This window comes from Trematomus bernacchii, unplaced genomic scaffold (genome assembly GCF_902827165.1).
Source record: "Trematomus bernacchii unplaced genomic scaffold, fTreBer1.1, whole genome shotgun sequence".
Lineage (NCBI taxonomy): Eukaryota > Metazoa > Chordata > Actinopteri > Perciformes > Nototheniidae > Trematomus > Trematomus bernacchii.
This window is the reverse complement of record NW_022987739.1, coordinates 5700634-5723836: the sequence shown is the minus strand read 5'-3', so window position 1 is coordinate 5723836 and position 23203 is coordinate 5700634. Positions and strand designations below refer to the sequence as shown.

The 23203-nt window shown below is 40.9% G+C and overlaps 1 protein-coding gene across 1 annotated transcript in view; it reads right to left on the bottom strand.

The window, feature by feature from the left end:
- ncanb (neurocan b) overlaps positions 1-23203 on the bottom strand; it is a 134265-nt gene that overhangs the window by 6722 nt on the left and 104340 nt on the right. The window contains exons 12-15 of the mRNA XM_034147910.1: positions 12466-12624; positions 9799-9881; positions 9143-9287; positions 211-393 (exon numbers count right to left, since the gene is read on the bottom strand). Coding sequence (XP_034003801.1) covers positions 211-393; positions 9143-9287; positions 9799-9881; positions 12466-12624 — 570 coding nt within the window. The remainder of the gene's footprint in view (positions 1-210; positions 394-9142; positions 9288-9798; positions 9882-12465; positions 12625-23203) is intronic.

Genomic DNA, 23203 nt, shown 5'->3' with positions numbered 1-23203 from the left:
TCTTTTTGCAATTATTCATAATGAGGGAAGAAGAGCCTGAATTAGCAAGGTGACAGCAGCTCCCGAAGGCAGTGAACGTAGGAGGTTCGTCTACTCTACCTATGGTGGTGTTTATGCTAACAACTACAAATATAAATGCAAAAAGGACCCGACAAATGGAAATACTGCTCTAAGTGTTGCTGTGTGCCGTCCTGTCGTGTAAAAACGTACATTTTGTGCAGATGATTTTGGGCCGGTCCCACTTCCCGTTGGCGCGGCACTTGGCTGTGGGCACGTGGCGCTGCAGGAAGCCGTCGGCACACTGGTAACGCGCTACTGAGTGGATGTCATAGTGGGAGCGTTTCCGACCAATCAGGAAGGCATTATCCACACTGGGCGGGAGGCCACAAAGCACTGCAAGGGGAGAGGAAGGAAACGTCATAGAATGTTAATCAGATTGTCCACTTGTGTTTATCTTTACGACATCTTGTGTAATCAAATGGAATCTAATTATAATGATTTTCTCCTGGATTCAGCTCAGAGATCAGATTAGATTAAATACGCTTTATTAATCCCAAAAATAAAAGTATGTTATCAATAGAAAGTTGTATATCTATAGAGTATCTTCTGGGTTTACATTATACAAATACACAATATAAAAATATACAGAATAATTGAGAAATCCCTGTAACAGACTAGCCTATTACCAAATCAACTATAAACAGAATATGTATGTTATAAAGTGTGCAAAGTACACCAAATTGAACACAAAGAGGTCATGTTGAAGCACAATATGTACACATTTTCAGGGGTTATGGAAGGGAGGAAAACAAGAGTAACCTTTGGTTAAAATAAATTAAAGAAACTATGGAGCTGGGAGTTTTCTGCTCGCCAGAAGTGAGGTATTGTATAGGCTTATTGCTTTTGGAAGTCAATATTTTCGACCAGTGATCAAAACAGTTAAATGCATTTTCTGCAATCAGTGTGTAATCTTCCTCCTTCTTTTAGGGCGTGCCCATCTCTTGGTAAACCCCTCACACAAACATCACAGAGGGGATTTAGTGTCTGCAGGACAGCGTGTCTGTCTACATCTGTGAGTGAGTGGGCCGCTGTCAGAGTCACTGTCGGACACATGAAGAGCAGAATCAGAGAAATGTTTCACAAGCTGAGAGGAGAGAAGACTGACGGCCGGTGAGAGACTGACAGGGTGGACAAGCCTCGGGGATTCACTCAGACAACTTCACAGATATTGTAAGTCGGAGGGAGCCTGCGGGGGAGGCAGCAGGTGAATGTGTTTCTGTCATCTTTATCAACAGCTAACACCCCGTCATGGGGAAAACTTGTAGGAGGCAAGTTGAGTAGAAAAAACATTTAACACTGCAAGTTTCTTTTGATGTACTTTCCCCCCCCAAGTGCTATAGTTTTAGCACAAATACACCGGAGTCTTCTGCCATATCTACAAGGAGCTCGAGAAAAAAACGAGCGTGTTTATATTTTGGATTTGACTGATGTGTTTGTTTGATGAGCATCCCCAGGTTTATTTTCCTTCTTGTCAAAAATCCTAACTTATCTTGTACTTTACTTTTCTTTCTGAATACATTATGCCAACCTGAATCACCAACGCCTTGCAAAAGCAACAGAGCACTTTGATATTGTTCCAAATATTATTATAAATCATGAAATGTTTTTACTCCAGCAGATATTTTTGACTTATCATAGCAGGGAGCTCTAATCATGTTAACAATGGCTGGCCCTGTTCTACCTATTGCAGTGAAATACAACATTAAACAAGTTATTAGTTACACCTGTGGGGTTGCTGAACATCTGCTGTGAAAAAAGCTTTCACACATATTTCCCCCTGGAAGTATTCAATCTTTGTGTAATTAGAGAGTTTGTATTAGCCTGGGTATCACCTGGTAAAACTGGGCACCAATCAACTGTATGAGCTCCTGCAGAGCTGTTAATTCATTACACCATGGGTTAGAGTTCACATGCCTGTCATTCGTTAGTCCCTTTCTCACATTTGTTTTGGTAAAATAAACATTTAGCAACAAAGAAATTAGCAGCAACAAGTCCAGGTTTCTACGATGGCCGACAGATGCAAACGGATTACAATTTGACGAAATATGCGCAACGTTAACGAAATCCTGCAAATACAAAACGCTTCAACAATCCCAAAACACAAACAGGGACACTAAAAAGTGATGCACACAGCTGGGACTGTTGTGCTTTGGCACATTTGTGTTTTTATATCTGCATTGTTTTTGAAACTGCAGCGTGTTTCTCGTAATGGAAGTGTTTTGGGATCACCTTTGCAGCTGTCGGCCTTGGTAGCTTTTTGTTTGACATACTCTACATTTTATACACAAAATATCACAAGTGTTCACATTGATTATCACTCCTTACTATCTACTACATGTGTATCATCTCTATTTAAATAGTTGGGCCCCATGGCGTCCAATACAAATGTAGATATAGATTACTTTCCAATACAAATGTAGATATAGATTACTTTATTGTCCATTAAAATTACCTTAAAATTCTAATTAGTACACAAAGAGCACAACGTACAGTTTACACAGCATAGCATACAGTACAATTATGGATCTTAAAGTGTAAAAACGACGAAGTGGATTGTTTTTTCACTGGTGTGTAGTCCATTAAAATATCACGACAGAGCATGATACTCTGTAGTATTAAAAATAATAAAATCTTACGTTATTGTACGTTTCCAGGTTGAGCTTCTATCAGAGATGATATCTGGCTAACAGTCAGAAGGAATAAAGGTAGTGGAAATGAGTTTGAGGGAAAAACTTCTCTAATTTGCCGACACCAGAGCATTGAATGTGATTTACACACTTCAGTGCTACAAGCGGTGATAAGAGGACTTAATCAGCAATCAGAAAATGTTTACAAACCCTCTTAATTCCCTTGTCCTTGTCCTAATACCTCTTAAGTTCTTAATAGGAGAAACAATGTCATTAAATCTGATGAAAGTTGTAATGCCACATTTACAGTTGAATGCATTGTGGAAGAAAAGGGGGCGAAAAGCACTTTCCTTCTCACTTGAGACGATCACACACTCCACACAAATGAAAGGCTCAAAGGTAGTTTTCCATTAGCCCTCACCTATACACTGTTGAATGATTTTCTCGCAGCGGGGGCAGGCAAAGTCAGAAGGTATTGAAGTGGGGATATAAGAAAATGTCACTAAACTCAGGGAAAGCAAATGGAGCGGTCCGTTTCATTAGCTCCACTGCAATGGAGTTGTGTCACCTTTAGTGAATACAGCAGTATTTGCATACATGGATGTCAGAAGCTGTCATAAGTTGGGTTTTTATACAGTTTTCAGTCACATTTTTTAGATACATTCAACATGTATATTTTCTACTTTTTTGTTTATTTCTTGTCTTTAAATTTGTATGTGCAATGCCATGTCTTTTTATGCTACTGCAACACAAAAATGTCCTAAATTGGGATCAATAAAGTACTATCTTATCTTATACCCATAAGATCATGGTGGTCTTTCACTCTTTAGAGAAGAGAAAAGAGGACGCTGAAGAGGAGAGGTGACTTACTCGTGCAGAGGAAATAGGAGATGAGATTTTAGAGTTTCTTAATGTATGTATTCATAATGAAAATCTAGAAGAAATGCACTGTACGTTGCTGAATGTATTACTTACAGATGGCAAAGGTGGGTATCTTTTCATGCAGTTCATTTAAGGTGGTGTACAAGCTGAAACTCCTGCATGCAGGTTACATAAGGTGTGTGTTTTCTGTCTGCCTGTGTCTCCGTGGGTGTGTCACTGGGAGTTAGAGGCTGGTTCCTCTCAGCACTCCGCCATGGCCTCAAAGCATCCGGACACCTACTTAGGATTCTGCTACACTGAATCCGAGAGACTTGAAAGTGTGTGAGCATCTCGCTGAAACAGCTCTGGCAGCGAGGCTCACATGGAAACAGTAGATGTGGATAGATTCAGTGTTGTTTATTAAAAAAGAAAACTGCGGGAGATGTTTGTGTGGATGTTTGCTGAAGAGCCACACACAGCCCAGACCACCTGCCAGATCAAAAAGCGGAAAATGGTGATGATATGCGATAGGCCACAGCGTGTGTTTACCACGGGATATTTAACTTGTATCTGCAAACAAACGTAAGAAGTGCAACATTAAATTAAAAAAATATATCAAAGAGAAAAGCACGATTCCTATAAACTTTATTGAAATAACAGAGCAAACTAATAGGCTCCAAAGCCCCAACTTACCTCAAATTAACAAGATTTTTCAATATTTAAAAAAATGTTTTCTTCAATAATTCAAGGTAAATTTGTGTTAATAATGTATCTAGGAGTGACCATTTTCTGTTAAAGTATTTATTTACATATCTTCCTATGTACTGAATTATTAGATTATAAATACTTTATTGTTCCCAAATAGGTGAGTTGTTTTGTCACAGCAGCATTATGCGTTATATACGTCCTATCTGAAGAATGCACAATATAAAATATACAGAAGAAGTTACAATACTCTACAATTGTAGAACCTATCACTAAAAAAGAAAAGCAGAAGATACTATGGACATTATAAAAGTATGCAAATTAGTTTCAGTTCTCTAAATCTCCACAGATAGTGTTTGGTCAGAGATTGCTGTGAGCCAGTGAGCAGTGATAGCAGCTCTGTTGAGGTCGGGGGGAGGAGGGGGGGGGGGGGGGGGGGGGGGGGGGTCGTGGCCTGCATCTCCCTGTGGAGGATGTAACGATCTGTAGCAGCGATGAAAAGGATCCCTGAGGGGAAGACTGCTCAGGTGGGTTTGTTCAAGAGGATCTTTATCTCCTCCTTCCTGTCTGAGACTGGAGAGATTCATCTTCAGCACTGAACATAAATCAACACAAGGGCTTTTATATTACATTGGAATTATACGTGTATATTAGGTTTAATAGAGGTGCAGGAATGAGTCTTACAACCTGGAAATGTCCAACGTTTGGTTTCCTTGTCTCTAAGTCACGTTTATTTGCCACTGCCAATTGCATTTATGCTTCAAAAAACATACAAGTGGTGTTTATATGTGGAGAATATACTGCTGAACAAAACATGTACAAATCATAAACGTGTGCTTGCCAAAGATCTTATTTTCTGCCCTATATAAAGTTAGAATGGAAAAATCCAATTGACTTCTTGTCTAGGGAACCCTTGCAATGCTTACTTCTCGGTTCGCCTACAAAAATACATCATCACTGCACCACTCTATAGGAGTGTTTGTACAGTACACACACATACTCTCCCTCACCTGTGGCGTCCTCACACACAGGGGAACCTGTTTCCCCCCAAATCCCTTCTGAACTACAATGTCAATTGCTTTAAAGGCTGCTGCACTAGCTAAGACTGGTACAGCTCTATGCACACACACACACACACACACACACACACACACACACACACACACACACACACACACACACACACACACACACACACACACACACACACACACACACACACACACACACACACACACACACACACACACACACACACACACACACACACACACACACACACACACACACACACACACACACACACACACACACACACACACACACACACACACACACACACACACACACACACACACACACACACACACACACACACACACACACACACACAACTGGAAGCATTCACAGTAGCTGGTTGAGTAATTCCTATATAAATAAAAATTGGTTTTCCCCCTTACTTTCAAAATACATTTGAGCAATGACAGTTTTACACAACACAATGTCTATCCAACAATGATTACATTACACACCAACGGACACATCAACTGCTAAAGGCAGAGACGACAGCCGATCATCTCCCAGAGCACTGAGCGCAGAGTCTGTCATGCAAAATTTGATTTCCTGTCTCTGTATATAATGACCCATCAAAAATAATGGAACTATTTTGTAATACTTACATGTCCTCTTCTGGGCAAATTCCTTCTCCTCCTCCCTCAAAGAGCTCAGAGGCAGAAGTCTACGTGACTCTCGTTACTTGAATCCAAATGTAAGTGTAGAACTTGCTGTGTGCCTCTTTTCTTCCTTAAATCTTTTGTTCCTCTTTATAATTCTTTATACAATGTGGATTCAGCAATGAAACACTGCTGATTTTCATAGTAAAACACTGTATTCAAAACTACAAAATGTATCGCTCATCAATATAAAAGGTTAAAAGTCACTTCAATGCATAAAGTTTTCATGTATACATGTTGTGAGGTTTCTGTATTCAGAGGGCCTATAGACCTCAGGTTATGTCTTATTGATCTGGATTGTTTTTGTACAAAAGGAGACAAAGTCAGTTTACATTTTCTACATCATTAGCTGGCTAGATAGCTCAAGATAAAGACATCTGAAGAAATCAGAAGCAGGTTTGACAAGGTTTGCTACAATGTGTGAGTAATATTTGAGGCTTGTGAGAGCGAGTTGTGTACATTTTTCATTTCATTTCAAACCTTTATTTATTCAGGTTGTATCCCATTGAGATCATTGACCTCTTTTTCAAGGGAGACCTGCTCAAGTAGGTTCCACATGAAACATTAAAAACATAAACAGAACAACAAAGGGACATCATACAGTAGCATTATAGGGATTACAAATTACATACTATCCACATGCACAGGTACCAACAGCTTCCGATTCAGTAGCATCCAACCGAGCTTTAAAAACATTTAGTGGCACCAGATTGCTCAGTTTCCATTTTAATTGCAGACTATTCCAGGACAGTGGAGCTGCGTATCTAAATGCTATTTTCCCTAAGACAGTCCTAGCAGTTGGCACATTTAATAAAACCACAGCATGCGATCTCAGGCAATAGCCACTTACAATTCGCCGTGAGATCAGGGAGCAGATGTAGGATGGAAGTTTCCCTAACATGGCTTTATATATAAAAATATACCAGTGACTGAGCCTCCGTACAGTTAGTGAAGGCAGACCAGCCCTTGCATACAGGGTACAGTGATGAGTTAATGCTTTACAGTTTGTCACAAATCTCAGTGCACTGTGATACGCAGCATCTAACTTGACCAGGCAATTGGCAGGTGCATTCATATAAATCAGATCACCATAGTCCAGCACAGGTAAAAAGGTCACAGTGACTAGCCTTTTTCTGGCCTCGAGCGAGAAACAGGACTTGTTCCTAGTAAATACTATGTTTCATGAGTCTGGCTGTCTTTCCCTTAGATCTGACCATCGTCTCATCAGATGTCAGTCTCACCTCTTTTCACTTATATGACAAAAACATCTTCACAATCTGCATGACACATCATGCTGGGCGGCTGATTGAGGCGTCCGATAGGCTCACACGGTGCTGTTATCGCCTCATCAGGCTGATGAGCAGCAGACAAACACGTCACATGAGCTTTGAGAAGCAGAGAGAGCGCAGAGAACACTCAGCATGGAGCTCACAAACTCCACTGATAAGACAAGACATTACATGGGGTTACTTAGAGTGAAAGAAGAGGCTGATGGGAGGCGGGGGGAGATGAAAAGATGCTGGTGATTGTAACTGACTGATTAGGGTCAGAGGTGGGCCGGATGCTGGGGACTTGTGACAGTGTTCATCAGAGGTGATGCAACACTGTGTTTGTGAGGGAAATACCTTCCCTTTCATACGAGAAGAGAGGATCAGATGTGTTCGTCGCCTGAGGCTTCAGAAGTACGCTCTTACGCTTGTATCGTCTGAAGACAAACCATCTGTTAAAGCATGAGAAATTTGCCTAAATTAACATAATGACCATCAGTAAAGCCTTTAAGGCTTTTATGTTAAGGGCCATCAAATATAATAATAGAACAGGGACAATGAGGGAAGCAATTTTGTTCATTTCTACAAGTGAGTATAGATTCAACGCTGACGATAAGCCTGAATGACTATAATTTGAGTCTGGTTAGGGGCCTTTGTTACATCCATCTCTCCCTTATTCATTATAACCCATTACTACAGACTTCACCGGGAAAGATTTGATTAAGCTTATTATTACCTGAGCAGGTAGCACCTTGTATGGCAACCACTGCCTGCGCATGAATGTGTGTAAATGTGAATGACGACCGTATTATGTAAATGTTCTTTGATGGGTTGCAAAGACTGACAAAGCGCTAAATAAATGCAGTCCATTTACCATTTAGCCGACCAGAAATCTCATCTGTCATCCATTTTTTCCCAGATCATGATGGCATTATGTTGATGATGCCACATGCGTTTATCAAAGTGAAACTTAGAGCAACATTTTGTGTCAAAGCTTCAGGCAAAGTTGTGTTTTTACGTCCTGCTATTTCTCTAAACCTGCCTGCCTTACGCTTATATTATGTTTGTATTTTTGCCATCGGTCATTAGTCTGACCTATATGCAAATGTGTGTCAAACAGAAGCTGTAATAGGCTCTCAGAGGAGCATCAGGTGACCAACAGGGGACATGAAGCCGAGGTAGCAGCGTATAGAAACTTAACCATCCAATACGTTTGTTCCCTGGTTTTGCTGAGCTAAAGTTTCCTGAGCAGAAAGTACGTTCCGCCTCAAGACGTGCTTCACCTTAGTGAAACAGAACATTTGGCGGAGGAAATGGAGCCGTGATGAGAAGAACATGGAGAACTTTTCAAAGTCGTGCTGCAGGATTATGAGAGATATAAGAAGGGGCGCTGAGCTGGAGAGCAGTAATGAGTGTGAATCTGAAGCATGTGGACTGATTGAAGAGGTATGGTGCTAATCTGTTGCGCTGTGTATAATGGTAAGTATTTTATAGCCAGGGTGTTCAGAAGCCGTCGATGGAACATGTCGTCTCAGAAATAGGCTGCGACACTTGTAATCCCCTTCAGATAAAAACGGCTTTAAGAACATCCTGTCATCTTTTCTCATTATCCATCTCACGACTCCCCTTATAGGATTTCAGACTAAAGAACTGACAGCACAGTGAGGTTATTTCTCCTTTGCCCTTTTTTCTCCGTCTCACTGCCTCTTCTGTCCGATTCCTCGCCGTCTCACTGTTTAAATCCGATGTCTCCTCGCAGCCTTGTTACAGTTTTACATGCTGCTACTCTGCCTCCTCACCTCTCTGTCAGTCATCTTAATCAGCTGTTGAAGTCTCAGCGTACTTCATGCTCCTCTCACCTCTCCCTCCGTCCGCCCGTTGCTCTCACCTGTTCCCTTCTTGCAGACGTAGGGCAGATTGTAATTGCATGGCACGTCGTTCCATTTGCCGTTCTCATGAGCGATCATCACCACGCAGTCTTCTCCTCCAGCAAAGAAGTTGTCCGGCTGGTTCTCACGCCAGTTCTCATATTGCTGCACATACATGCACAAAAAGGAGACAAACATTTAAACAACTATATGTAGTTTTAAAACTTAAACTATTTTTTTCTCAACATCAGATACTCATCTCATGTCTACTTGTTTTATGGCAATAAACTCTTTGTGGAACATGATTTATGTATCACTCCTAAATTCATGGTTACTATATGACCTTGTGATGTTTTTGTATGTAATGATGGAAATCTAGAAAGGAATTAAACAAAAGCATCCTGTGCATACTGAATATGTGATGTCATAGGTAGATAAAGCTGTATTGCAAAATCTTTTTAATGAAATCTCAAGCTATAGGTAACAGTGAAAATGTTTTGTGTGACACAAAGGGAACATAAACTCATGGATTAGTTTCCCTTCAGTTAACTGCTGTTCAGGGTATTTACGGCTGTGTTACTGCGAGCAACTCCAAATGAATATACCTCCAATGGGATCTTAAACACTACTGGGATCATCAGCTGAGCACGAGAAAAAACAACACACAGTTCCTCACCAGATCCATCTTGTCGGTCCACTGAAAGTCGTCCTCCACTGTGCGATCATTTAACCCGATCCATGTGTTGTCATGGCTTAGACCTGAGAAGAAGGTAACAGGAAATGAATACAAAATAAATACATACAGTACACACAATAATACACACAGTACGTCAATATGATGGGTGTTGAGCGCATTGTTTTTATCGATACACCAACTTTTCCATCTTAGCCAGGTCTTTTTTTCTGTAAACAAAACGTGTGGATAGTAAATGGAAATACACTTTTTTAAATTGGAATAGATTGGTGTCCAACCTTTGGACTGCAATGTAGTGCTCCAGGGTACAAAACAAAAGCAAGTAGGTCTGTAAAAAGGGGTTTTAAGTCCCTTTAATGCATTATAAATGTATGTTATAATGTACAGTATGGTGCTCACATCATTCAAGTAGAATAGGTCATCATTATTGGGGTTGAGGTTAAAATACGGGTACAAAAAATAATAGTAAAGACGCCCTGAAATGTAGTTTCTCGTAAGGATAAAGCTCTAAAGATTCTCAAAGACTTCTCTGACATCTTCATGTTATCTTCTTCATGCGTCAAAAAGGTTTTATAGCGCAGCAGAAAATATAATACAACAGTCTCCGAAGGTTCAGCAATATCCCCCCGACTGGTAAGCTGTTCTTTACTATACCTATAAAGCCAATGTAGTGCTCATTAATGTTACATATTGTGCTGCAGGGTTATTCTTTGTGCAACAGGCTCCAAACACACAGTCCTGGAGCTAAACATCAGCAGGGACCCTCGCTTAGCTGAGAGAAGAACAATAATGGAGATTCACAGTTTCTGTCTGTGGTAAACTGGGGATGAGAGACTTTTTGTGTGAAAGAAAAAAATCACTAATGGTGTTTTGGGCTAATCTCATTTGTGTGTTTTGGGGGGTCTGTGTGCACGATTGCATTGGCGCGTGCACATGCTTGCACATATGTAATGGAATTTCAATCATGGCGTATCTGCTTAACATCATTAACAGGCCCATTAATCTTCCTAATGGCTCTGATCCTCTTATTGCAGGGGTGGAGACTTCCATTTTCGAGGCAATTAAACACACTTTTTTGGTAACCGTGCGTGTGTGGAAGAAAGATGGGTGCTAGATAGATGACACTGTCCTGGCATCTGTTCAAAACAGAAGGTGGATTCAATATTACAGGGGACTGGTGCTTGTGATCTGGCCATTTTACAACATGTGGATGAAGAGCACTGCCAGGGGCCAAAAGCTAAGAATAATAAATTAAAGGATTAAGAACAGCATTGAAAATAGGCAAAAAAATCGTATATTGCATTTGGAAATAATTCAGGATAACATGCTTGAAATAGCAGGTCTGTTGATTTCGCTACACATGACAACCATTTAATCAATGAGTCATAAAATCCTTTTTTCTTTTTAATACAAGCGTAGAAAAAATCTTCTTCTGGCATGTGACAATTTCACATCTTTCCCACACAAATCCACCTTAAACTAAATTAAATCAAGCTCTTTTTTTGTCCAATTACTGGTCTTATTTAGCTCAGTTTCAAATGAGGTTGCCTGCACTGTGTGGATTCTTCACCGGTTTCAAGACAAATCGCACCCTAAGAAGGAATATGATAGTATATTAAATGTTCTGTCACAGACAATGTATCAGAGCCTATAGCACCTTTTTATTGCAACAAATGGTGATACACATTTATTTGGTTGAGCAAACTGGGCTCCTGAGGGTGTTCTTCACAGTTTGTCTGCGCAATAAACCTCCTCAAAGGTCGTTTAGAGCAGAACAACACTGACATTTATCACTGGGTTATGGAATACACATAAGGCAAGAGCTGCCATTGCCAAGTTATGATAATAATAATGACGAAAAGTAGATATCACTGATGTGTTGCAGGCAGACAGCTGAAGGAGAGCTGGTTCGATTTGAAAGGATGTGTAAGTGCTATTATTTAAATTGATTGGTGGCTGTAAGAGAAGCCAGATATGTTATAGAGATGTGAAGCAACACAGTCAGACCATTTCAGGATTGTCTATGAGTATATCAGTTACAGAAATGTACTGTGACATAGTCATTACCCAACAGGACAAGCTGTAATTGCCTTGGCTATATGGTGACTTTTCATCCATCATCAACTCAAACAATTTGTATTTGTGTAATAATAAGGTTTTTAGACCAAATAGCTGAAAAAAAAATAACGTTGTTTGAGTTTAGTGCTAGTTTTCACATGTTACAATTGACAATTTGAAGCATGCTAACATGTTAAAATTAAGCTGTTAATCATAATTAACATTATACCTGCTAAACATGAATGTGCTACCATTGTCCTTGTGAGCATGTTGTCATGCTAGCATTAGCATTGTAGCGTTTGCTCACAGATATTGCAGCCGTTCAAAGCTCCTATAACATAGCTTGAGACTCTTTGCATTGATCACTAAAGATTCAATTAGGTGATTTCATTGTTTTGAGAAGATCTTTGTGAAAATCAAGTCTGGGAAACACTCTAACTAGAAATTCCTAGGTAACTCGGAACACTTCTATGACTTTGCAAAACATAAATTGGTCTGACGTCCTGCAGTGTAATGTATTCAGAAGAAAACATGTACACTTTCTGAGCCAATTTAGTTTTCGTTATTGCTTTATCCTTGACCTCCACCCACCTCGGATGAAGTTCTGCTCGGCCAGGCTGTGGACACTAGCCAGGTGTCCGCTGTGCTCCCTGCAGTCCTTCTCAGCGTCCTCCCAGGTGTGTCTCCGGCTGAAGTACCTGTAGCAGTGACCGTGGAACTTCCTCCATGTGTGCTCGCAGCCCTCAGTGTCTGGTGGAAAGGGCAATTTGCAAAAAGAAGGGGGAGGTAAATGAAAAAGACAGCGATTAGACAACGGTAAATCCATCGTAAGAGAAATGTGGGTTTTTTCAAATCGTTAAACACCCACAGAACAACTGCTTTGCACAGGGATGGAGGATTTAGGACTAAGAGGGCAACAACCATTATTCTTTTGTATTTGTTTTTGTATCACCACAGCAGATTCCTAATGTCCTGCAGCATGCAAAATCTATATATTGCCTTTCCCCCTCTTTCTGCTTCTCTCTTCAGCACCATCTTGCTTTTAGTGCCCTCTGTGACACTCCTCCCAGTCTCCATCTCTCTCTTCATCTCTTTGATTTGACTTGGACTTTTAATCCGCAGCAGAGGCAAGCCGGCAGTGAGACAGCTTAGACCAGTGAAAGGGCGTTTTAATCTATTCAAATGACAACAATCCTTAGAAATTGCTTCCAGTGCACAGCTCTCGCTTGGTAATTAAGCCCTGTCACAGTCCTGTCAGCACACACACTCTCCCTCCACCCATCCTCTCCTCCTCCCTTCATCTCTCTCAACTATCGCCCCTAATCTGTCAGGGGGGTTAGCTGTGTGTTATGAGCTGTACATTTTAAATGGGATGTGTGTGTGTGGCTTTCGGTTCAGCGCTGGATTGTGTATGTGTGCATACGTCTGTGTACCTGCAAATGTGGAAATTAATGGTGGATTGGAGGTGGTTCAGGCTTTATCCGTCAGCTAAGCAACCTCCGCTCTCCCCCTCCTCCTCTTGTGCCCCCCTTCCCCTCCCTGCAGTGTGCGGATCAGGGAAAAGGCCTCAGCTTTTCCTCCACCAAATGTGAAGCGACACCAGTAAATTGTGAGGTGCAAATTGGGCCGTATGGGGCCCTGCTTAGTATGCAGAGAGATGCAGAGAGGAGAGGAGTCCATTATGAAAGCCCTTCTACAATGTGATATAAAACAAGGACCTCGAAACCTTCATACTGCATTGAGAAGGTAAGTGCTTTTAAAACCTATACGCTCTGCTCCATTCACCATGTTGTTCAGGGCTGTCTGAGGTACAATGCTGAGAAGTGCAATGACACTCTTTCCCAACATGCAATGCATCGGCTCCCAGCAAATCTGCTTCCTCGGTTCAAGGTCTTGTTGGTTTTATGTTATGTTTTGCAAAACAAACTCAGTCGGACTCGGCATGCAACTTAAAGGGGACCTATCATGCAAAATGCACTTTTGTACGTCTTTTATACATGAATATGTGTCCCCGGTGTTCCAGGGAACTCACCAAGTGTCAGAAAACACAACCCTCTCTATTTTCCCAAATCTCTAAAAAAGGGGCTGCAACGGATCTGATAAAAACTGATCCAGATTTGAACACTGTCCTGACGTCAGGACAGTGGCGCTACGGCTATTGGGCCAACTCCACCAATCAGGAGGAGACAGCCACGGCCATTGCCGTTCTAAAGCGCTGGAGACGATGTAGTACATATGCCAGGCCAGTAGATGGTGCTGTTCTCACTGAATCTGCCCTTGCAAAAACAGATCTAAAAAAAGTGCAAATTGAGCAAAATGAGGCATGGCTAAAATGCATGATCTGTTTGGTATTTTGAAAAAAAAAAAGTATAAATATGCCTTATATAGGTATGGTCCTACACTATATTATTAAAATATAGCATGATAGGTCCACTTTAAATATTTGAACATATATTTATATATTCTTTCTCCCATCTCTTAATATTATCTTGCTCAGAAGATACAGTTAGTGTAAAAGTGATGAACACTGTAACTGAAAGTAATGATGATGAGCGATGTGTAAATAACCTACAGTTTATCCGACATGCAATAGCATGCCAAGATATACTTGACTCTCAGAAGTGTCATGTCTTCTTCATGTCTCATTCAGCTAACATACTGTGAAGCTGAAAGGCTCAAGATCAGACACAGATAAGTGTGTGATCATTCAAACATTCACATGTGCATGTTGGCTGCAGATAGAAAGAGAGCGATGAAGAATAGAGAGAGAAAGGTTATCTGGGAAATATATGGAGGCAAGTCTCTATCAATCATTCCTCCACTGGTCTGTCTGAAATGTGATTATTCAGTCCCATACAGTCCGTCTGGTGGAAACAGAGTCCTATGATGTAAAGAAATGTTCTATTACCACTGTTACATTGATTTATGGGCAGAGTAACTTCAATCAAAGCATCTGAAAACCGTCAAGTAACAAAAGCTTTAGTTGTAGTTTGATCACATAATAAGTTATTCAAATCAAAATGTCACAAACTTAAAAGTGTTTTTATGAAACCAAAGGTTTTGCATGGCTACTTGTTTTAATTTTTTTTTCTACTTAAATCATTTTTTGAATTATACAGGTTAAGCCGGGTGTTAAGTATTGTGGTGGTAAGAAATATGGTAATTTTTCTTTACGACGTGTATTTAAGAAATTCTATGCCCTAAGTAAAAATGTGATTGACAATGCTCGATGACTTCAAAAGAGGCGCCTGGATGTTCACCAAATCAACTAATACTCACTTAATAATTATTTGCATTTCTTTACATATAAAATGAGGTTCATCACAGACATTTTTGGATCATAAATCCATGTCAGTCACTCAGAAATATTAAAAAATGACACTAAGATGCATTCCTGTCATTCTAATCTGAATTTGAGTATTTACAAACAAGATTTAACATACACCATACATATCCATGTCATTTAACATAGACTGAAGTAGTGAGTCATCACCTCAGGGTTTTGCTCCAGTCGTACTACTTTTAGAAAATGCACGGTGGGTTCTCTTAAAGTAACAAGAACGTACATATTTGTTCTTCATGTTAATCAAAATCCAGCATGAAAGGTATGAGCTCTTATGTTCAACCTGCACATGAAAATGATTTAGTTTAATCATTCAATACAGACGTTTAGTGCTTGAGTTCCACTTTGGACTTCAGCTCAGTAATTGAGGAATTGTACAATTGCTACTTCTCCTACTGGATCTATTCATTTCTTCTGAGCAGTTATGCGAGTAGCTCTGACAACGATTATTGTAACTGTGGGTAATTTATCCATTACTTGGTCAGCTCAAGTTTCTCATGGCTGTCTGGGGACTGGATCTGATGACCTCAAAACACGCTAATGACATGAAATCCAATTAGCCACTATAACCTTTCAGCCTCCTCTGGGTGGCTCAGTGGCTTTCTGGTTAGCCCCATTTGTTATTGAAAGATGATCCTGGGATTACGTCCTGTTCAGATTGTGCTTGTGAATATGAGTACAGTGTCTGTCTATAGCGCTTGGGTCGAATCAATCCTTGGTGTCCTTCAAATATTTCCTTTGCTTTGACATGATTGAAACCCCTTTTATACAAGCTAACACGAGTAAACTCTAATGGATGTTTATGACTAGGTTAACATTGGGAATTTATCACAGCTTTACAGGACACTGGCTGCTTCAGAGTCAACATTTTGCAGCCAACATGTTCCCTGTAGCACAGACGGTTTGCTTCTGAGCAGAGAGCAGTAGATTAGCATTCGGTAGAACGATGTAACCACGGTAATCTCTGGTCTTATGAGACCAAAAATCAGACCCTGCTGCTGTGATTTGCTCTGCTGACTGCTAATTTACTCACTCCGTCATCTGACCTGGAAGCTACCTGCTCAAAATGTTTGCCCACATGGCAGATTGTACATTGTATTGGCATTGGGAGTGGGTCCAGTTTGGCTCATGAAGGTGGACGGTGGTTTATTATCTACAGGGACAGGAGAGTCAGGGTAGGTGTTGCTGAGACAAAACAAATTAAATATGCACACCTTCATTCGATCACACCGACTGCTGTGAATATCTGCAATGTAAGGCCAATGCTGACCACAAAAAAGCCCTTACTAATAGCTTAAAACAAGAACTATAAACGACACACATGCAAGCGTGGTGTGATTTCTACTTGGGATTTACATTCATATATAATATAATTTGGTGTAGAAGGAAGACAAAGTACATCAAACGCAGTGAAATGCACGGTGGGAGCACTGAGAGACAGAAAAAGACAGTAAAGGAGTCACGGAAACAGAGACCAAGAGACGCAGAGAGAAAGAAAATCAGAGGAAAAAAGTAAATAGGCATGTTTTCTCCGCCTCAGATCTTCAACCTAGTCTCTGCTGATTTCTTCTCCCACTCGCTGACAGTGAGGCTCAAAGCCCCACATCACATCAACCTCTTCAAATATTTAGACATTACTCAAGTCGTCTTCTCTTTCCTATTTTCCCTCTGTCAGGCAAAGAGAGAGGCAGGGGGTATGTTTCGGCGATTAATATTCCCACAGACTTTAGTGAGCGGCAGTTAGGAAATAAAAGTCTTATACTTCCAGATGACTGATTGGCTCGTTTATCCACATCACCAAGAGACATTTCCACTATTCCTCTTTTTCAGATCCCTGAATGACGAGAATGTGTGTACGTGTGTGTGTGTGTGTGTGTGTGTGTGTGTGTGTGTGTGCCATTCTGCCTCCTCCCTGTGTGAAGGCTGACAGCTCAGTGTGCCATTTGCAAGCATGCAGATGACAGCAGTCGACAGAGAGGAGTGAGAAGTGAGAGAGAGATAAATAACCAGCAACAAAAGGTGACAATTTAAGAAGAATGTAAAAAAACGGACTGTGGAATAATTAATGGTTGTCACAAGTGCAATATTGATTAATGGAACATCTTAATAGTGTGATTCTCACAACTAGGAGTTATGGATGATACAGTAATACAGCTACAAAGCACAACATGAAGGACCAATGCCAGTCCGAAGGCTCATGCTGCATAATGAGTCGATAGATGTGTCTATGCAGATTGATGCTGATGGGGGGGGGGCAGAGGTAAAAGTGAGGGCAGCGCGGGCGAAAGACAACAAGTAGCTTAATACGGACAGTGTTTGATTGGTGTAAGGTGAGGAGAGCACACACACTCGACATATTTGTGTATTTTTGAGATAATACTCTATCAGTGTGCAGCTAATCTAAAGCACACACAAGCGATCACACATTCTCAAAGGCAACGTGTTTAGTTATGAAATCACCAGGAGATCAGCACTAATGTTAAGCTAGCAACTGTTTTATTATATCCTTTTTCCAACCACAATTAGCATGTGCATTGGTTTGTTGGTGTCTTACATTTGGGAAAACCTGCTAAAATATTCTTCTAGCATAAATGTGGTGGCATCACAGAAAACCTTTTTATACTTGACCCGCTGCAGTTATGTAATTTACTGCAGTAGTTTAACCATTAACTCAGCTGACTACATACAGATATATACATTATTCAGTAAAAATTATAAATAAAATAATGCTTTTTTTTTCTGCTGAACTCTTTTCTAGTCATCTGTCTACAACTTATTTTTGTATTGCTTGCTGCATGAAGTCAAGCGACAAAACTAAAACATGTTCCTGTAGTGCAAAGTTCAGGTTCCTCCTAAGCTCCTAAAACGTTCTGTGGTGGAAATAACTGTGAGATGACAGTACATGTAAGCCAGGCTTTATACCTTGGCCATCAGAGTGCTTTTACAGTTTTCTTGGAAATATCAGAAAGCGGTAGAACAGAAGTGAACTGAACCTCCATCAGAAACCTTCATTACTGCACAGCAGAGGAACACTCACTGTTCTCACTGTTCTCTGTTCATCTATTGTAACACCTGCTTCTATGCTTCCTCCCTCTTTTCTACTAATTTCTTTCTTTTCTGCCTGAACTTCCCGCGACTCAGGAGAGAGAATGACAGTTGCTTCAGGGAAATTGTCTAATTAAGCACCTTGAATGAGAATAAAGTACTCCTAACTTGCTGCTAGGAGGAGAGTTGGCAAGTCTTGAACACAAAAGCATAAGGAGTGAGGGAGATGCCTCGCTGTTAGTCAATTTGAATAGTTTTTGCCAGATTTAGGCAAAACTTCAGGGATTTGTTGTGTGTGCATTTGCCTGAGTCAGTGTTTGTGCACCTGAGTTTCTGTCAGTGTTTGTTCTCTCTTCAGGAGACCCCCGTGTGCGAAGTAAACCAAGATGCTCCAGTTCCCTTTTCTTCTCATTCTTGGCACGAATCCTTCTCGACGGGTTATTAGAACGCATTAATCTTCATTAGCATTAATAGCCTCTAAAGACCCAGAGGACGCAAAAATAAATTTTGAGACAAGCTTTCTGCTGAGTCACCAGTTTACACGGTGGCACTACATTCAGAGACAGAAAAGAAAAGCTTAAGAAAGTCTGTGGACTCAAGCTGCCTTCCTCCTGAGCCTCTCTGTCAACTCTGAGAGCCGATACTTGATCACAAAAACACTCACTCTTACAACAATGATATACAAAACAAACAAACCAGTAAACAAAATAACTATAAAACATCACACAGCAGTTTGTAGATGACAAGTTCAGCCAAAGTACTCAGTGTAGTGAGGCTTAACAAGAGTGTAGAGCGTGTAGAGGGGAGATACACTTGGAGTGACATGCCTAATTGACCAATGGGATTCCAACAATAGAGACCTGTGGTCCAGAAGCAATGGCATGATGAGGGCTAAGTGACTGATACCTTTGAATGCTATATAAATCAAATAATACCTGTCTGATTCGATGTTAGCTAGTTTTTCTTATTCTCTTGGCTTTTTTAATAACTGTTTTTAAATGTTTTAAATGTCATTTTATAATGGGTTTCTCCTGCATAAGTTTAGCATTTTCTTGTAAAGCACTTTTAAATGCCGTGTGTTGAAATGTGCTACATGAATAAAGTAGTTTATGTAACACCGTTGGACCCAAGATTGTCAGTATAAAAAAATAATAAAACATTTATGAAGCTGAACAAGAGATATCATCTTTTTTTCATGCCATGGATTCTCTTTCATGTCAAAATCTGCCAACGTTACACATGAACGGTCGCCAGCAGTAAGCCTGGAGATCAGCTATTTGATGCTCCTATCAGCTAATGTATCCTGCAGCTATAGCATGAGCAGCAAGTTAGCGAGGTACGGTTAACTCACTTCTTTCTGACTCCACACCCTAGGATTTCTTTCATTATTACATTTAGCACTCAAGTGACATTACGTAAAGTTATTTATCTGACTTTGCACAGCACACACCGAAGCCTCAAAATACTTCTTTACAGCTATTTACACATTCAGCAGTACTCCCTGACACTTTGATGTGTAAAATCAGAGCTCCTTAGGGACAAATAATGTAGAGATAGAGTCAGGAATTTGAAACACTTGGGTAAACTGTGTGGTTACGGTGAAAAAGAGAATGTTTATGCAGGTCTGTGAGAGCAAGGAAACTCTGTTCCCCTGCAAATTCAGATATGCCCTCATTAAGATGCACTAAGTCACAGGGATATTGAATGTTAACAGGGAAGTTTGCAATATGGAAGTAGTTCCTGTGGATAAGCTTTTTAAATCAGAGGACAGTTAATATGCCTACAAGTTTGCAATGCAGTGCATCATCATATTTACAGCTAGTGACTTTACATAACAAAAACATTACCTTCACTGTAAGAACATGTATATGTGAGAGACAAGGTAGAATATGAGGTCAGATACAAGAGAGCACAATGATGAAGTGACAGAGCGTCTGGAGCTTTCTGAAGCGATTCCCCTCAGCCTGCTCTCCTGCTCATTAGTCTCAGAGTGTCGGCTACAGTTCATTGTCTGCTGGCTGCTTCCAATCTGCAGTTTCTGGTGTTGCTGTTGGCATCAACGTACTCAAAAGCCATCCTATCTGTCTGCCCCAGATTCACCCGCCGTCCTCTTTAGGGGAAGTTTTGCTCTACTTTTCTTTAGGTTTTCTGTAACTCGGTCTTGTTTTGTTTTTCTGTCAAATGACTACTGTGTGCATGCATTTGTATAGTGTGTGTTTGGAAGTGTGTATCCATTGCCAGAAGAATGAGTGAGTGACAGTGCCTGAAACCCTATTTTACACTGGATTATATTGGTTTCAGTGGAAAGTGGCGGTATATAATGGTCTCACTGCACTTTCTAAAGCCTGCAAACATAACAATTTTATTTCTAAGCAAAACTCGCTGATCACTGCACAACCTTATATAGTCACCTTAAAGGTGGGGTATGTCATTTTGGAGAAACCAGCTCGAGTGTGCTAGAATTTGAAAGTACACAACCGGAAAAAATCTGCCTCTTCCTTCAGACTTCCTTACAGAGCCCCTCCTCCAACACACACGAACGCGCACATGACCAATGAGGGCACGAGATAAGTTTGTGCACGAGATGGAAAGCTGACAGGCAGGTAGGCCATCCAGTTATTTTAGCCGGTCATGCTTTTTACAGCGCCACGGCTTCCACAGATTAATTTTTTTTATGTATTTATTGTCAAAGCATTTAATATATTCATTGCTATCGGGATGTTAAGAGCATTCCATGGAATATGACAAAAAGTGTTTCTGAAATAAATGACATACCCCACCTTTAATATAAATGATTTGACAAAACAAAAAAAAAGCGTCTAACAAATGACATGTAATAACTAATGGTAGCAGGGCAGGGAACAGAGTAGGGGGAGAAGAAGAAAAAATAAAGGGCTAGCATGCCTGCGAGATTTGGGTGAACAGCGTAAAACTTGGGATTAATTATCTAGACAATCCCTTTAACACAAGCTTTCTGTATTCAATTTGTAATTATTCGTTTTTTTAAAGGATTATTGTTTCATTTAGCTTTTGTTTATTTTGTAACCAAGAGTCATTAACACTGTAGTTTACTGCTCGGCGTCAAATGTGTTCGACTGCTGAATAAACAGCGAGAACATATTTTGATAATTGATGACGTATTGATTCGGACATTTGCGTTCTCACATACATGTCGTGCGGTTAATGTCTAGATAAGTTCAGGGTCGCAGTGCATGTGTGAAAGGGACTACAGTGTATGCGTAGCTGTCTGTTAGCTGCAAGATGTCAACTTCACAGCTCTAGGAAATGTTTAAGCATCACACAAACATTTCACACACAGTCACAGCAAAACAGCAGATGCGGCCTGCACAGACTACAGGCACACTCACACACAAACAGAAGCAAACACACTCACACACAGAGTGACAAAACCTCCTGCAGTGCACCAGAGATGAGAGGCAAAAAGATGCAAGGAGTGCAGGGAGTGACAGCAGAAAGGTAGGGAGAGAAAAGGAAAGGAAACAACATGAAACAGAGGTGTCTACAGGAGAGGAATGGCAAAGTATCAAATCCGCACTCTTACACATGCACGTTATGCTGGATTTCTCCCTGGAAAGTCTGAGCGAAACGAATTTCCGAGTGAACACAGGATGAAAAGCGAGAGTGCAGGAAAGGAGCTGATGAGAAGAAACCAGCTAATTCTTCCTCTGTCACTTTTCACTTCTATCAGGCTGCGAGAAATGTGGTTTCTGCTTCCACAGATTAGGCAGCGAGTCTAAAAAAAGGCAGGAAGGACTCGACAGTCAGTTTCAGGGCTGGGAGGAGAGGAGAGTTAAACAACTGAAAGATGTCTCTATTGGTCAAATATCCATTCATTACTGATACAGAACTGTTGAAAAAATAACTGCCAAAGGAGGGATTTTTTATTGTTTCCCACAGTTCCCACACATTCTCCCACTGCCTGAAACGGGTCCAAGGGACTCCTTTGTTTACTTCCGTAACATAATTTCATCACTTTGTAACCCTCACGCTTCTATTGGCCAGCGCTCTGAGGCCCCGTCCACACGGAGACGAAAACAAAAACGAACCTTAGTCGTTTTCAAAAAGGTCTTCCGTCGACACGGAAACGGCTCAAGAAACGTGTCCGTCCACACGAAAACGCTCGAAAACGCTGGAGACGCTGTAGTACATATGGCGGGCCTGTAAGTGGTGCTGTACTTCCGCCACAAAATACACCAAAAGCAGCGAATAAGACTTATTATTATTATATTATTATTGTTGCTGATGGTTGTGGTAGAGGAGCTGTACATGTTGCACTAAAATCTGTGTCATGGTCAGTAGCGTCTGGAGCACGAACGCAACCCTGTTATCCGCCATTGTTGTTGTTGGCGAAACGCATCAGCAATGACGCGGGTGACGCGGGGGTGAGCAGGAGAGGTGGGGAGAGGCGGGGCTATGGCGTCATCGTTTTCAGGAAATGATCGTATAGGGCGTACACACGGACAATTCGGGCTCCGAATCCGCGTTTCCGTTTCGGCCTCGTGTGGACGAACCGTCTATACGATAGAGAACGTTAGCGGATTCAACTGATATCGTCTCCGTGTGGACGGGGCCTAAGACATTGTACCTGATAGGCTAAGGGGCGGGACATCTCTTAACGGTTAACCAATCACAACAGAGCCGGCCAGCTAACCAATCAGAGTGAACTGGGCTGCAGCACAAAGTACAATTATGAAACCTAAAATGAGCATAATGGGCCCCTTTAAATATATCACCATCTCAAGGTCTCATGTTTCAAAGTGTCTGACAGAAAAAAACCTGTAACAAATCAGCCTTCTTTACTTGTAAAAATGTCAAACATAAGCCATTTCCTCTTCTCTTTCAGTGCATTAACTGGAGGACTTCAGCCCGTCAAATTACAATTATTGACTCCCTGATGGGATCACCATGGTAACAAACTAG